The sequence below is a fragment of the Bombus vancouverensis genome, chromosome 18 (assembly GCF_051014615.1).
Source record: "Bombus vancouverensis nearcticus chromosome 18, iyBomVanc1_principal, whole genome shotgun sequence".
Lineage (NCBI taxonomy): Eukaryota > Metazoa > Arthropoda > Insecta > Hymenoptera > Apidae > Bombus > Bombus vancouverensis.
In genome coordinates this window covers 2,853,488-2,870,534 of record NC_134928.1, presented here as the reverse complement: position 1 = coordinate 2,870,534, position 17,047 = coordinate 2,853,488, and the positions used below count along the sequence as shown (strand labels likewise).

Below are 17,047 nucleotides of genomic sequence, written 5' to 3'. Positions count from 1 at the left end.
ATAATCCTCTCCGAGGTGGAGGCCATCTTGGATTATACAATGGTTCCTTCCGCCACAATTCGTATAAATGCAACCTTCGGGTTACCGGGCAACCTTTTCGAAGGGTCCCAGTGGCGTAGCGGCGAACCGCCGATATTTTCGTTCGACCGTGAAAGACGTGCAGCCGATCGACCCGAATTCGAACATCGTTCCGGCACCACCTTGCCAAATACGTCACATGCCACGAATTAGAGCTACGTATGGTTATCAATCATCGGAATTCGAGGCCACCCTCCGGCGATGATTATCCGATCGTTCTAATTTCAATTTAATTACAACGAGGGACATTAGTTAATACGATCGTCGAACTCGTCTCTATATCTTATCGTGATTTGGTGTATCGTTTAAGTTACGAGATATATGGCTGATGAATTTAATGACGTCTCATGATGATTATTAAGGCGTTGTAAAATGACAGATGGTAATTATAGCTATTTGTCTGCCATATTCCAAGATACAATGATCATGAACACGGTCTCGAACTTTAAAACCAGTAGCGTAATTATATACTCGCTGCTGACATTAAAATAAAACAATCGATGAAGTTCTATCAATCGGTTAATTAATGGAAAAGAGAGAAAGGGCGATGCACACACGAAGGTACGATGAATCTCGCGAAGCCGGGTCGAACGATCCCAAGCAACGGTCCACGTGACTGCTTTCAACCACGTATATTCGATCGATAAAGTTCGGTCGGACGTAGAAACGAAAGTTGAAGGAGAGAAAACCATACACATCCCGGATGATCCGTGTTTGCCCGAAAACCGAGCTTCACACTCTCTTTGATTTTCATATTCAACCACAATTTATTTCTCGATTTCAAACACAGCTATTATAATTAATATAATTATTATTAATATGGACAGACTCTTATATAATATAATACAATACGGTTTAGACTTGTCGACATGATAGCGTATAATACTATTATCGTTTCCCATCGTCATCGTCGCTGTCATTACTCATAATACATAGTTCATTCGCGTGCATATCGTTCGTCATTGCAATCGTATCGTTATTATCGTAATCGTCGTCACCATCATCGCCATCATTATCGCCGTCATCGTCGTCATCGTCGTCATCGTCGTTATCATCATCGTTATCATTATAATCAACATCGTTCGCTGACATACATTTTTTTTTCTCTCATGTGTACATTTAGTTTACATAATGCAGGACACTACAAAATAATTATATACGTTTATCGTAATTCGTAATACTATTATATTTATATTTATATTTATATTTCATATTTATATTTAAATATATATAATTTATATATATATATATATATAGATTTATTTTATTTATATCATCTTTTCCACTTATACTTCGGTAAAGTGGCGTTGCCTACATATTTTTCGGCCTGTAGGCGCACCCCTATCTAAATGTGTTTCTCTTTTTTTCTTCCGCATCGCGCGTACCCGCTTCAAACGAATGCGTTGTACCCGGTCTTTTTTGTGTGTTGGGCGTGTACTGCTGCGTATGTGTGTACGTGCGTCCGTGCGCGGTTGTTGTGTGTGTACGTGTGTAATATGTTCTTGTACAATATAACATGTACATGAATGTTCCACCGGTTCGGTCGGAGCAATGTGTCCACGTAACACTGATGGCTCGAGTGTGCAGTCGATGTAGCGAAAAAGAAGATGACGTACATAATTCCAGTACTACGATATCTTAAGCTGTATTCATAAAATCGCATTGGTACGAGCTACTTGCACGGATGAATCTGTGAATATAGGTATTCGTAAGTATCGATATCTATAAATACAGATAATGATAGAGAGAAGTCTACAAATGTGGAATAGATATCTAGAAAATGCGATGTTCATCGTTTTTCGAGATTTTATTGAAAACAAAGCATAAGAGCTCTACACACTGGAGCGATCACAAGTACATACATCTGGGGACGACAACGTGGCAGCTCTTAATAATATTGTCATCCTTTTACTCTATTTTCCTCGTCACGGTTACAGGCAATCAGACCATCGGAGGTGGTCGAATCGTCCGTATGCCATGGCGTTGCTCGTATATCGTTACAGTACCGTATCAATAAATAGTAATTAATTAGTTCTCTGCTACCATTACTTTGTAATCCTTTTAGTCTATTAAACAGGTACCTACTTTACCTACGCGGTATCGTATACAGTGGTCGCGGCTCGCGATTCAATGCCACGACGTCAGACGTCGCCTTTCACATTGCCCCGCCGATAAAAAAAACCTCGTCGATGCGTCCATTTCGTTCGCGTGGAATTATTTACAATGCTTCTCTTGTAACAGCGTGGCCCGTGACACAGGACTTACATCGCCGCGTTTCAACAAAAATCGCACCACCCTCGATAAGTACTATTGTTCTTATTTTTCTTCCCCGATAGAATTTTTTTTTAGAAGTAAAAAACCTTGAATCAATTCTCTAAATGACGACCTCGAGATGCGCGAAATTCTATTCGTAGCACACGAACCTCGCAATACTATTTTAATCGGATACGTTTTAAACTGTTATCGTGTAAAACAACGTTTTCGTAGCGTGTTACCGGGTCTATCAGTCTTCACACAGCGGAATTATTATGAATGAGACCGCGCGTTCTAGGAAACTTTTCGTTGAATTGGAAAAACATTTTTCTGAAACAATGACGACGACTTTTCAAATTGCAGCCGGAAAAAGCAATACCCGTTACTTTACAATTACCTGTATATTTACAAATGCGTTGAATGTATAGTGAGCGAGTCGTCGAGCCAGATTTTTAAACGCGACATCTAATTCAGACATCTTTATTCAGACGATACGACGCTGGGCGAAAGCGTAAGTACTCAACATCCATACAACGATCTTTTTCAAAAATAAAACCAATAGAAAAACACCGATTAAAGCGACGTAATTAAACAGAAGTCTAAGGATATCACGGCGCGTATGTCCTTATCGAGCGTAGCAAATTTTCCTCTATTTTACCGATATGAAGTAGTGAATCCATTTTTAATTGTGTTTTCGTTTTGGCTGTCAGTCCATTTCTTTTTTTTATGTTTTCGTTTGTATCGTATAAAAGACGGTTAATTGAATTGTACAGCATGATGAACGTTTTTAAGTTACAGCACTCGGAGTAATGGATTTCGCTTTGACTGAAGTAGAGAGGCGATGGACTACCCTTCCTTTTTCTCTTTACATATTTTGATAGATATACAGTACCTAGAAAGGTATACGAAACTAACGACACCTGTCTGGAGACTGACAGGTAGTCAGGAACTCTTCGGCGCATGGGCGTGCGAGGACGTGGTTTATAATTATTTGCCAATTATAATATAGTTTTTCGTACCGAACTGCTTAAGAACATTGTAAGCCAGTGGAAGAATGAGCTTCAAAATATATAATAAATATATCCAACAGTATCCCTCGTACTATCGTAAGTATATACATTGATAGTCGAATTTCACAAGTTAATATCATATTAAAACAATAACGATTGTTTAGAGCGTACCTATAGATTTTTATTGAATCACGCACGATATATGTAGTAAAAAATATTTATTGGGCGATTATTGGAAACAAAAGAAAATCCATTTTGCTACACGCAATATGGTAACAATAAATATCACGCGGTACTACTACATTAATATGGAGGATACCAAAAGCTGCTTATTTCTTGTCAAGCGTTTTAAATCCTTTATCCGATAGGTGGTGTCTGCGAGCTCCCCAAATAGACACTGACTATATACACGATCGCAAACCCCACGCTAGTTACTTAATTGCGCATTGCCCATGGTACATAGAACGGCGACCGAAAGTACTTTTTCGACCAGATGTTTCTTTCGTTTTTTCCATGACCATCGCCCCCGCCCGCTGCAACCGATATGCCCGTTTCCTTAATTCTATTTAATTATCATCTTAAGACTTAGGCTTTAGACGTTAACCTTATCGATTAAGCGCTAGCTTAGTGACTCACTTCGTACGTACGCACATGTTGCTATCGTTATTTTTCTCTTCCTCCTAACTTCACTACCTTCCACTTAATCCTCTTGCCTCTTCGCTTTACCTCTACACACAATCACGGTACTCTCGCATCTTTCTTCTCTTTCTTTCTTTTTCACTCTTGTTTAAATTACGTATATCTGTTTAATTTTTACGCGACTATATAAGAGTAAAGATAAAATATATAATTTGCATTTTACACATTCCAGTTAACGCTAGGAATTCACTTTTCCGCCTTAGCTCTCTTTTTTTGCCGCATTTATACATATATATTTACTCTATGTAAGTAGTAGTGTGTGTTCGCTATCCGATGGATACAAAATTTTCACTTTAAGCTAAACTGGCGTTCACGGCGATCGCTCGCGGCATGTAACAAACTTCGTAACGTCCACTGATTTTCTTTTTTTCTTTTCTTTTTAGAAAAATCTTTGTGTTTATCCCTTTCGTCCAAAATTGCATTTTATCTAAACGACGGGTGATTAAATAAATATAGAACTCTGAGAAACGCGTGCGTTAAACGGTGACGCGTAATTATTGCACAATTCTGTTTTTCCACGTGTCACGAATGATCGTTGGCAAGAGAAATACCGGTGATAAATTTACCAATAAAGACCAAACAAATTTTTCTTGTTCCTACACACCCAGCAGGACCTTGAATAAGCAAGAACGGTAATAAGAAAATTTCTGATCGATTGATTTGACCTACTGCTACGAACATATGCTCTGCCATGAATTGAGACACAACAATGTGTACGTGTTTTTGCCAATCAGCTAAACATTCAACGAGAATTAATGTAGCTAACCTATGTAGTGCCCGGCGAGAAGCCCCTGCGAAAACGGTTTGTCAAGCAGGCATTTATGCGTGAAATTTCGCCTGCACTGTTGACCACCGTGTCGTAACAGTTGATACTATGATGCAAGAGTAATAAATACCTCCTTTGTCTCGAAAGCCGCACCCTACGCTTCAATGTCGGCCATTACCTGGCCTACATAGATGGTATCACTGATTAATGCAGTCAGAATTAACACATGTCTCACTTATCTACCGCGAAACGCGCAAAAACAATATCCCAATCGTATAAGATTAATCGATTTATCGTAAACATTGTGATCAACAACACAGAAGGAGACACTTTATTTTTCGACAAGAAAGGGAAAAAATTTGCTAACCAACGTGACGTGCGAGTCGAAAACTGAATCGAATGACAAAGAACAACTAATCGATATCGATGTCGATCGACAGACAGAGCTACTGGTGAGAAGACGGCGAAACAAAAATATTCATGGTTGACAGTTGGATGTGCATATGCTATAAATACATGTTTTGGAAATATTTAATGATTAAACAAACGAAGCGTGACAGTTTGCGTTAAACGCAATAACAAACATAATACAAAAAGTATATATAAGTATCTTTTTATAAATAACTTTCGATGTAAACGTTAAAACAAAGATAATCCTATCCTAACCCGCAAAATTATACGACTACCTGACATGGACATAATCGAACAATGAAATGACATAAAGGTAAAAACGATATGCCAATAATCCGAGGTAAGTAGATCGGAACAAGAATCAAAGATTTGTTATTTATCGCCGGTGTTCCTCTTTCGTTAAAACTTTCACGAAAACCCATATACCGACAACGACGCGGAGGCCCTCAACGGGCTATCGAGCTTAATTGACGCCAATTTGCCCGAGCAATTTAGAATCACGACCTCTGACCGTAAACATACGGGTCTCGACGCTTCCCCCCGAAAAAAGAACAACTGTCCGCAAAAGACAGCGAGCGATCGTCGACGATCTTCCGTTTTTCACAGTTCGTTGCTCCTCAAGGACAAAAAGTTATATATAAATAAATCTCTCGAGAAAGAAAGGCCGGCCGGTGCCCAATCGATGCGCGTGCGCGAGCTGGACCATGTATTACGTATATCAGTTTCATATATCTCCGATTTTTTTCCATTTTTTTCTTTTTCATGATCATCGTTTCTCCTTTTTATTTTTGCCCATTAATGCGAGGACGGGCCGGAAGAAAGTTCGCGGGACATCGTTTCGCGTCCCACGGGAACATTCTTCGAACCCGTGCGATCTACATGTAAACGAGATTTCGCGAAATCCCCAGATTATTTCCTCCTATGTACATTTATATTCTTCTTTACCTTCCCCCTCTCTTTTTTTATCGTTTTCTGTTTTTGTCCATTTCATTTAAATACCGCCTTTTCATCGTCGTCATCGTTTATACATTATTACGTATTCGTTAATTATCGTTTATTACGTATATCATTAAATTGCGTGTATACAAGGTATAAACTAAATTATGTCGATCTAAGTTTTACAACACAGCACAAGAATTCGCCGCGGCAGAGTTCTCCGACGTGTCCTCGGCCCGATAGATAGACACGATGATGTCATCGGCCAGGTCACGATCCGGCGTTATCGATCCGTCATCGATCGCAAGCATTTTTATCGACCGGCCCGGACAGATGGTGCGTTTGGCCACTGCTTGGCACACTTAACGCAGTTTCTATGGGCGCGAACATTTGAATAGACTTCGTTTTACATTTCAACAAACATGCAAGGAAAGAAAACCAGGGCCACAGTGGACATGCGTTCAAACATGTGACTAGTGACCGTGCATTAATAACAATACTAAAAGGATAAAATCTGCTAAATTTCATTTGAAAATCTTTTTACTTGCTTGCAAATAAATGAAGAAGCCATTTTGATTTTGTATCTTTGTTTCAGGGCAATAATTTCTTCAGATATGCACGAATAAAAATTTTGATTGAACATATAATAAACTGGAACAGTACGGCCTTTCGAAGAAACTATGTATGAAGATGCTGTTGAATTTTCATTTCTACTCTTTTTGAATATCTTTTTTACTCGAAAGAGAGATGGATGCTTTGAACTATGAGCGGATCAGGATAGCGTTTTCGATCGACAGCTCTGCTTCCTAGAATCGCTGTTAAGGTGCCAAGCGGTTTCATGCCGAAAGCATCCTATTCCAAAAATATGTTACGAATTACATCACTTGGTAACTTGGCCTCGTATCTCGCGGAGCAGTATTAAATTTTTAATGGTCACTCGCCCCTGAAGATCCCTCGAATTTTGGTTCTATCAAGGATCTATCTGATAAGAGTTACATTTTTTCACCGTTGCTTCGAATATTTACAAGGCGAACGCAAATACTGTTGCGTAAATACGCAAAACGTTTTTTTTTTTTAAATACTTGGACGCGTCATCTACGTTGATGAAAGGTGTTTGCAACAAAATACGCGATTTTCTTAAGTATACTGTAATATATTCGAACAGTAAACATTATAAATCTCTCCTCTAAATCGAAATGCAGTTTGTATCTTGAACATAAGAAAAGTAGCAAAAAGTATATTTATAACAAGAAAGCTAATTTGTCTGTTGACACAATCGGTCCGGACTGTTGGGAAACACCTTTTTACTCAAGTAGCCGCGGTATTTTTGCTTGCGAAAAAAAAAAATGTATAATTATAATACACAGCGATATATTACCCGTAATCTTTTAGCTACGCACCCGACGAGAATAAACAAAGATGGTTCTTCATTTTGACATGTTCTTCAAGCAGTATACGATCGAAAGAACAAACTCGAGATAATAATTGTAAATAAACAGTTGGAAGAAAATGACGGAATACTTAAAGAGGAGAAGATTGGAACAATGATGAGACAAAAACATACATACACGAAAGTGCAAGTAAGCATAGAATGTTTTAACTGACCTTACGACCACACTGATGAAGAAATGTCAAGTCGATTCGATTCTGTCTGCTCCGGCGGAGGCCACCGCACTCCTAACAGCACTGTTTTCATTCATTCGATCAGCACACTTTCCGCAGAAAAGGATCCCCCGTTTCGTTCGACGTATTCGCGATTGGCCAAGACTATACTGGCAAATCGATCGATCACCACCGTAATATCACTGGAATTTAACGGATTGCGTTACAAGCACACACTGGTATTTCACTGGCTTCACGACAACGTAATCGAATATCGCATCGATGTTCTCCCTTCGCTGCATCCTCTCTGTTCAATCCATTCGCAACCTCGTTCTCTAACCAGAGATAACGTTAAGTGTGCAGCCGTTCTACCGGAACTTCCTCCGCATTCCGTGCTCTCTTCATCTCCGCATTTCCATATCGAATCCTGCCGGCACTGGAGAAACACACATTCGAAGATCACACTTGGCACGTTCGCGATTACTAAATAACCCTCGCTGAGCCACCGCGGTATTATAGAGAAAAACCTATCTAAACGATCTTCTAAAGAACACTAAACCGTTCATCTACTCGCTAAATAGAGACACGACTGGACGACCGTCCACTTTTTCCGCTAGTTTTCTTTCATTTTACCACCTAATCGCACTACGAACTCTACGCGTGTACGACGTGTAAGAGAATAAATAATAAAACGTTTTCCTAACGGATAATTTCTTTTCCACGCGAATACAACGTTTAATCCATGAAACCATCGCTCGCTCGCTCGTCATTCTCATTCCTCGCTAAAATTTCCATACCACGCGCTTTCGCTCTCTTTGCTTTTTTTTTATATATATTATATATATTTATATGTATATATATATACACATATATATACACACGCATATATATATATATATATATATATATATATATCACTTTAGACGTTTTCACAGGCGCTCATTCATACTCTACTATACAATTACAAGGACCGATTCGCAACTTTCATGACACTCGCGTTTTAAAGTACGTATATTTGTTCCTCTCCTTTCTCGCTCATTCTCGCTCTTTTTTCCACACACGCGCACATGCACATTCTCTCTCTCTCTCTCTCTCTCTCTGTCGTTCTTTCTCTGCCAAATTATCTCTAGCATTATAGGCTTTAGTACAATTACATTCGATTAAATGTAATAGAGGTTAACGCGGTTCTGATTAGCATGTGATCCAGTTTTCCTCCGATCCGATCCAATTCCTCTGCCTCTTCTCCGTTTTCTTCGACATTCCACCACGTGATTATTAGAAGATCGCGCGTCCCTATAAATCTTCATCCGACTCGTTCGTGTGTCCGGTTCTTCCCTTTCCTTTCCTTTTCCTTCCTTTCGCTCCGTTCCATGTCCCCACCTGCTCCTTCTTCCACTCGAACCTCCTCGTCTTATCTCTCGCATTCCCTTCCCTCTTCCTCTTCTCCTACCCTCTCCCTCTTTCTCTCTCTCTCTTTGTCTCTCGCGCGCGCGCAATCTCGCTCCTTATCCTTTCATCCCTTTGTCATCGTTCCGTTCACGTCTTCACTTCTATCCACACTGTCGGCAACGTCCATTTCTCTTCCACGATCGTCTCTACTATCCCGTTTATCCCTCTTACGTTGTCCTCTCCTTTTTTGGTACGAGCAACTTGATTAACACGACAAAATAAGCGTCATTGCTGTATGAGTGGGGTGATGGTGGGTTGGGTTGGGTTGGGTTGGGTTGGCTTGGCTTGGCTTGGCTTGGGGTGGGCTGGGCGTGTGGGTGTTTTGGGGGCTTTGATATTTGGAGATGCTTGCATTGGGGGCGGGGGCGGGGGGCTAGCATGGGGTCTGACGGGGCTGGCAGGGGCAGATGTGTTTATATGTGTATGTATGTGTAGGGGGAGGAGGTAGTGCTGGAAACAAGGTATTAACGACCCTGAGAGAGATGAGACCTCTTTGGAAGTTCCACTCCTCGGGGATCTCTCAACCCTGCGGCGATGTCTGCGGCGAGATTTCAGTGTCGCCGTCGCCCGAGCCCGGCTCGCCCTTCGTCTTGTTCTCCTTCTTCCATTTCATCCGTCTGTTTTGGAACCAGATTTTGATTTGCCGTTCCGTCAGGCAGAGTGCGTGCGCGATCTCGATGCGCCGCCGCCTGGTCAGGTATCGGTTGAAGTGGAACTCCTTCTCCAGCTCGAGGGTTTGGTATCGGGTGTACGTTTGCCGGCCTCGTTTCCTCTCTGAAACATGGAAATCACCGCGCAGATTCCTCGTTAGTCTCGCGTTTCTCCTCCTTTTTCCCTAGCTACGAATATATACTCGTCAGAGATCTGGCGTGAATCGAGGCTACGTATCGGTTTCCTTCGCCGCCAGGTCTCTCACGAGCAGCTTGGATGTAGACCAACTCGCGTCCTTCATCCTACGATCGAACACGCGTCACTTTTTCTTCCTTTTTATTCCTCCTCTTTATTTCGCACACACTCCGCGCATGCATGTGCAAGCGAATTACCCTTGAAACGTACTGCGATTTCAAAACTGGTCGTACGATGCTCGAGCGTTATGCGCGCCATCTACTTTACATGTCGTTCCGAGAAACTTGGTTTCTCGTTGAAACGTAAATAGACCACCGTAAGCCAGTACCAGTGTTGTTCGATTAGTAGGACTAGTTCTTTTTTAATCATCCTGCTACTGAGGAACTCTGTACACAGCAATTAGGAGCAATCCTAACCTCTTCAGAACAATTCGAACTCGGTTTAAAGAGCAACTTCTGTACTATCGACGTTTGTTGCAGTGCGATCCTAAAGAAAAACTGAAGAAAGAGGAAAGAAATAGTGGAATTGGCGAATTCTACTGTTCAGCGACATTCCGATCCATTGGAAACAGCCATGGCATAGGGAAAGAGGATCATGGGAGACACGGAGGCTTCGTTAGCGGCGCGTATACTCGGCAGGCAGAGCTGGAGGCCGCAATCTGAGATATTTAATGAACGCCACGGCCTGCAACCTGCTTCGGCACGCGGGAAAGTTTTTACGGGCTCCGGACGAAACAAAAATGTCCGTCCAACGAAGAAAAAGCTCTCGGCCGCCGGTTCGTAGGCGCAGTTCCGCGTATGATAGATACCTTACAGATATCCGTGACATGATCTGCGCTCGGTGTGGCGGTACACGAATCCCGAACAAGAATATTAATTGTACTTGCCAAGGGAGCAAGGGAAAGGGAGAAGAAGCGCGGACGTACACAGAAAACCAGCTGGACTCTGTATGGAAGCAACGTCTGGGACCGCGTGTCCGTGTTTATATCGGTGTGTGCGTGCTGGCCACGTACATGTGTATGCATACTCTCTCGCCAGGCATAATCTCAAAGGGTTAGGTTAGCTGTTGCCACACGAGTGCAAGAGGGCAAAAGGAGAATATTTCAGAGTGGTACGAGGCAGAGAAAAAAGAAGAGGGGGCGAAGGGATGAGCAGCAGCGAGAAGAGAAGGAGCAGAAGGAAGAGGAGGAGGAGGAGGTGGAGTACGAGGAGGAGTAGAAGAAGAAGAAGAAAACTCCTTGGTGAGCATTCGAGGCAAACGCCGCCCGTCGCGCTGTCGGCCGATGAAGACGGATGGCGACTCTCTCCTCCACAGCGAGAGAGAAAGAGGAGATTCTGTTCTCTTGGAGGGTTCCAAGCGTTGCTCGACCGGACCAAGAGCAGCGCGCCAAGGGAAGGAGAGAAACTCTGGGAACATGCCCTGCTCTCCTCCTTCTCTTTCTCTCTCTCTCCCTCGGGCTACGCTCTCAAATTAACAACATACCGATCTCTAGCGTTTTCTTATAACTTTTAACCATTTCGCCTAGCTTCCTCCGATCCGCTGCCTGTTGGCCAACAATTACTCCGCATCGCAGCCTACAGTTTTTGCTGGCAATCCTCCTCGTATCTTAAACACTCGTCTTCTTCGTCGGAGCTTTTAAAAATACATTAGAATTAAACTTTCTAATATTACCTACATTCTTTGATGCCCAATTTGCAGACGCCGGGGCAATCAACGACGAGTTTGCACGCCGTGGCGTGTTCGAAACCGCAAAATTGGAGTCCTAGCCAGCCAATCAAAGGATGCCCGGGATAAACATAGATCTCGGGTTTCATCAAAGAGGCTGATGAGTCGCGCGCGAACGCGCCTCCACTTGGAAGCCCGGCTTATTAATGTTCATTCGTCAGCCGGTTAATGAAGGTGCCTCTTGAACACGGTGTACGCCGTCTAACCCAGAAGATCATCAAAGCGTTCACGGAATAATGAAATGGTGTCGAGTCACGCTCGACCTGGTCCGTGCCGATTAGTTCCTGCCTCTTTATCGATAACACTCTCGTTGCCTAATTGCGGGAGAATCCTCGAACGTTCACGTGGCTAGCGAATGCCACAGAAGGCATTAAATGCGACGCAGATCGACCACTCGGATTTCTCTAACGAAGAATGCCAAATAGCAAAGGAGGATGTCTCGGTTTAAGTATAATTTGTCATTAGCGTGGATTGCATTCGAAATTGAAGTAAAGCAGATAGTAAAGCTTCTACATTTGTTTAGGTACTAACGCCTTCTTACGACGTCATGCAAATCAGAAACGAAGGATAAGGTTAAAACTGGCGCGAGTAACTGTTATCCTAATAACAAGATAGCGCAAGGATATTGGCAATATCCTCTCGACTTACGTATGCAGCTGTCTGTTCCGCAGTCGATCGATCGCAGCGGCGAAGACTCGAATCTTGATTAGGCCCTGTCCGCCCGCTGAATTAGACATCGCACTTTTTCTCGTCGAACATGCGAGCTTAATTAAACGGACGTTCGATGGCCAACGTGAACAGAAACTTTAACCGGGGGCTTGTAAACTGCACAACTTATGGAAAAAGAAGCTATTCGAATTTTCGACCTGCAACGACAAGGAAAACACATTGCAGTGAAGGTTCTAAGGATAACGATGCACGTTCATTGAACGACCACGTGGCAAATCACAACAAACCATATAAGAACTTAAAGGGTAGTTTTAGCAAACAGATGAACGATGGAAACTACTGTCTAAAGTTGACTGTCACGGACTGTCTAATGTTGAATTGTTCTGTAGAACGGTGAATGTTGGACGAATATTCCCTTTGCTTTTTCCTGCTCCTCGAACGAAGATATCAAACGTAGGCTGCGATACTAAATGCTTGAATTGTATTCGCGCAGCCGAGTGCTTGGAAAACGGTGTGAAAGCGTTATCAAGGCGCAACATCTCCGGCGAATTAATCACCGCTATACATTCTTGCCGGCTGAAAAGAAATTAATGGCGTTTTCATTGTACGAACGCGTCGTGGGAAACACGATGTAGATGATAGCGAGGGTGTGAGATTTTCTTTCCTAATGGAATATCGCGAGAAGGAGGAACGCATCGAACGGCTGAAACGACGATGTATCGCAAGGTCTGGGCAACCTCGATTCCGATGTAACGATGCCGCGAACAGGAATATTTTCTCCATCGAAGGATGGATGTTGCGAATGAAGCAGAGTGTAGGGCGTGTTAAAGAGGTCGATAACAAGAAAAGCTAGCCACAACCGTCGGTTTATGCTGAACCGGCGTTCCGATGGCGGCGTAGCCGTTGCTCTCTCGCGGACGGAGGTGACTTTAAACGCGGGGCAATAAATTAACGGCGTTGGGTTACGCAAGGATCAAATGTCCCCTGGAGTATGCCCGAGAGATTTATGGGTCTGCCTTCACTGGCGCAGCATGAAGGAACGGAACGGAACAGAACAGAACGTACACAACCGTACGGCTTATTATAGGCTAGTTGCTCCGCTTCTCTGTTTCTCTCTCTTTCACCTTCCGTCTGTTCCTCTCCTACTCTGTTGCTTCTCTGCGGACCGACTGGTCTTTCAGACCCGCCGCAGGATACATGCAGGACTTTTCAGATGAACAGCTAGCCGGATGTTGTAACCCGCTAATAAGGCGCGGCCACCACTCGCTGCCCAATTAAGCTAAGCTTTACGTGGCCACCTTAAGGCCAGGCCTTGAAATGCTCTTCGATTAGATACCCTAGATATCCCATTAATTTTATCGCTCGCCCCCCCCCCTCTCTCTGCTGCCTCCCTACACCAGACTCTGGCTACACGAGCCTCTCGGATTATATGACCGGTCCACGTCGCTGACAGAGGTTCAGATTAATTGCGTGGAATCCGGTGAACCACCTTGGAAAACCTTCCAGAACGGGTATTTCGAAGATTCAGTCGCATCGGTCCGATTCATTCAACTGTGTTGCCGTTAGTATGTTGTAATAGGTGTGGCAATATATCGGCGAGGGAAAAATGTTGCCTAAACACGTTGCTGGATTTCGAGCGAAGTACAGAAACTGTGCTGAACCTTTACGTGGAAATAGCGCGCGTCTCTTTAATCCTGAACACGTGATCGAAGTTGCAGCCGGTTCCCCGACTCGCGTCTGTCTGACTCTCCATATATTTTAAGCCCGGCAATCCGTCTTGCTTTTTGTATTTCCGTCCTAGGCTGCTTTATGTCACGTTGTTTTCGTTGAACTTTCTTCGCCCGGCGAGGGGGGGGGGAAGGCGTCGTTTTTTTTCCCCGGCAGAAGGACCCCGGCAGGCAGCATGGCCCGAGCGTAGGGGTCGCGCCACGCAGTCAAGACGAACTTCGTTGAGGAATTTCGTGGGTTGTTTATGCATCGGGTCGCGTTCCGAGCTTCGCGAACTTCCTGCATCTGCGATGGAAAAACAAAGCCGTAGACGTTGCACGCGTCTTCGGTAATCGCCGATAAAGAGAAGCATATTTCAAGGACAGAGACAACTCGCTCCATCGACTATCGAGTTCAGCTTCCTCTGAACGTGGAACAAGCCGCACGCGATTATTCTCGTCTGAGGAAACTGGACGAAGTGGAAGCGTCCTAAGCGTGGAACAGCCACCTGCGCCAAGATCACTCTCGTAGAGGACGAGAGAAAAAGGAATTCGACAGAAGTCGCCGCCGGAGTAAGAAGAACGTCAAGTCGACTGACACTCATAGAGGGGTCTTAGAAGCCCTCGAGGAGAGCTGAGAGTATCTGATAGGAGGCCTTCCCTCTTCCCCTCCGCCTTCTTTTTTTTTTTGGCCTTTCGACCGCAGACGAACAGACAGAACCGGACGAGGAGACGACGGAGTCTGAAAGCCCCCGGGAAGAGCGCTGGAGGGTCGAGATAATGAGCAGCGGGAATGGGCCCGATGCGACGTATGCATCTGTACAAGAGGAAATTATTGGATTTGCTGGTTGTCCCACTTTGTCTACGATCGTCCCCCCTCCCCCCGGCCCCTTCGTTTACACCTGCTGGCGCATCGCAGAGGAGCCTTGGCGACGAACAGCAAGGGACGATGATAAGGTCAGAGGTAACTGGGAATCTTGAAATTCACGACAGAGAATTTGTAATGAAAGTTAGGAGGAGTCAACAGTGTTTCAACGCGTTATCTGGCGAATAAGCAACGACAAATGAAGCAAATATATTACAACTGGGAGTGTTTTAACGCGTTATCTTACGAATAAGGAATAACGAATGAAGCAAATATACGGGGTGGTTGGTAAACTGGCGGTACAAGCGGAAAGGGGGGTGATTCTAGGCGAAAAAACAAGTCGAAAATATAGAATAAACATTTTTCGTTCGACGCTTCGTTTTCGAGAAAATCCACCTTGAATTTTGGCTCGGTACGCCTGCACTTTATCGCGTCTCGTTGGAACGGACCTCACTGTAGATCGTTGTGTCTCGATCGACGTTCTTTTTTTATTCTATAAATTTTTATTCTACATTTTCGACTTCTTTTTTCGCGTAGAATCACCCCCTTCCCGCTTCTACCACCAGTTACCGCCCACCCTGTATATTAAAAATCTCGAATTCTTAACCGATATTAAATTCTTGCTTGATATTAAATTTCCAGAATTTCAAGAATTCTTCCCAGCGATCCTAAAAAAAAAAAAAAAAACTATAATTCGTACGCGTAATAAGATCATTGATTTAGACCCGTCTCGCCCCAATTTGCCGAAATTTCCAGGTTTAATAGGAGCCCATATCCCAACGGCGTATCGTCCATAGTTGTCTCGAGAGTTTATGGCGGCGGCCCAAAAAGCAAACGGACATAGGATTTCTATGGTCTCATCCATCATCGTCAACATTTTCTACGCCCTCCGCCGGTCGACTTCCTCCCTCTCTGTTTCACCGTATACCACGTTCGCTCGCCTTCTCCTTTTCTGCCTTTCGACCTCACGTCGTTTCCACCACGCTCCTCCTTTCTTGCCTCTTTGGGTTCCATCTCTTTTTGAATATCTCACGAAGCCGCCATCGTTTCGGACACCAATCTCTGGTGTCTGACACTACGCGAACTAGAACGAAACGCGTTTCGAGATGTGAATGTTGATCGCCGTGACCCCCGCCAGATTAAAACCCTACGCCTGCCACATGGTATCTAGGGACTTTCTTTTTATCTTTCCCACATATGGAGGAAAAAAGGGTTACAGGTGTTGAGCGGTCGCGCTTAACCCTCGCGCGTTCCTTCGGACATCCTCGAACGAGAAAGCATCGCACCTTATTTTAAATTAAAATTTCATTTTAGGTTAAGTTGCACGACAAAGCGAAAGAATTGTTATTGCTACGCGCGCTCCCCCATTTAGATGGCATGTTGCAGATTTTCCTAACCTTAACTCGCAGAGTAGATTATTACTATCGTAAGCGTCCGATGTTTTATTATACAGGACAAAATGTAACGTGTAATGGCGCGATAGTAAACCGGGCGTACAAAAATAAGGCTAGTTATACAATTTGACGGAATAATAATACTTGAATATATCTTACAGCGCGATAAACGTGAAATATTCGCGTCACGAGTAAGTTAAGGCTGCTATATACTCAATTTAAAAAAATCGCACTGCCGCTATGTATCAAAATCCACTATACATAGCAAGACAACGTTAAAAAAGGTAGCGACGAGAAAAGGTTAGGAACCTGTGAAAAAACTAAAAAATAACTAAAAGATGCGCGCTAATATCTGGTAAATTTTCTGGCCACGTGCCTCCACCAACAAATGGTGTCCAGTCTATAAATCTGCGCCCTCAATTAGCCAGGTCGTACGACAAAAAAGAAAGAAAAAAAAGAAGGTGGGAGGAAAAAGGAGAAATAAAACGAGGCAGGGAGCGGAGCAAGGGCCATTTTAATTCCTCATTACGCGCACGGGTTATTGGCCATTTACGTAGATATTTCGCGCGATTAATTCGACGGTAGTGCGGTTTCTTCGCCGTGGTACTTTGTTCGTCCGCTAAGCATTCGTGTCAGTG

General features: G+C 43.5%; 1 protein-coding gene across 12 annotated transcripts in view; it reads right to left on the bottom strand.

Annotated features, from left to right (window-relative positions):
- Nucleotides 1-820: 820 nt before the first annotated feature.
- Nucleotides 821-17,047, bottom strand: part of Antp (homeotic protein antennapedia) — a 166,482-nt gene continuing 150,255 nt past the window's right edge. For all 12 annotated transcript variants that reach the window (XM_076626293.1, XM_033342765.2, XM_076626291.1 and 9 more), the window contains one exon: nt 821-9,978. In XM_076626293.1, coding sequence (XP_076482408.1) covers nt 9,725-9,978 — 254 coding nt within the window. In that variant the 3' untranslated portion in view covers nt 821-9,724. The remainder of the gene's footprint in view (nt 9,979-17,047) is intronic.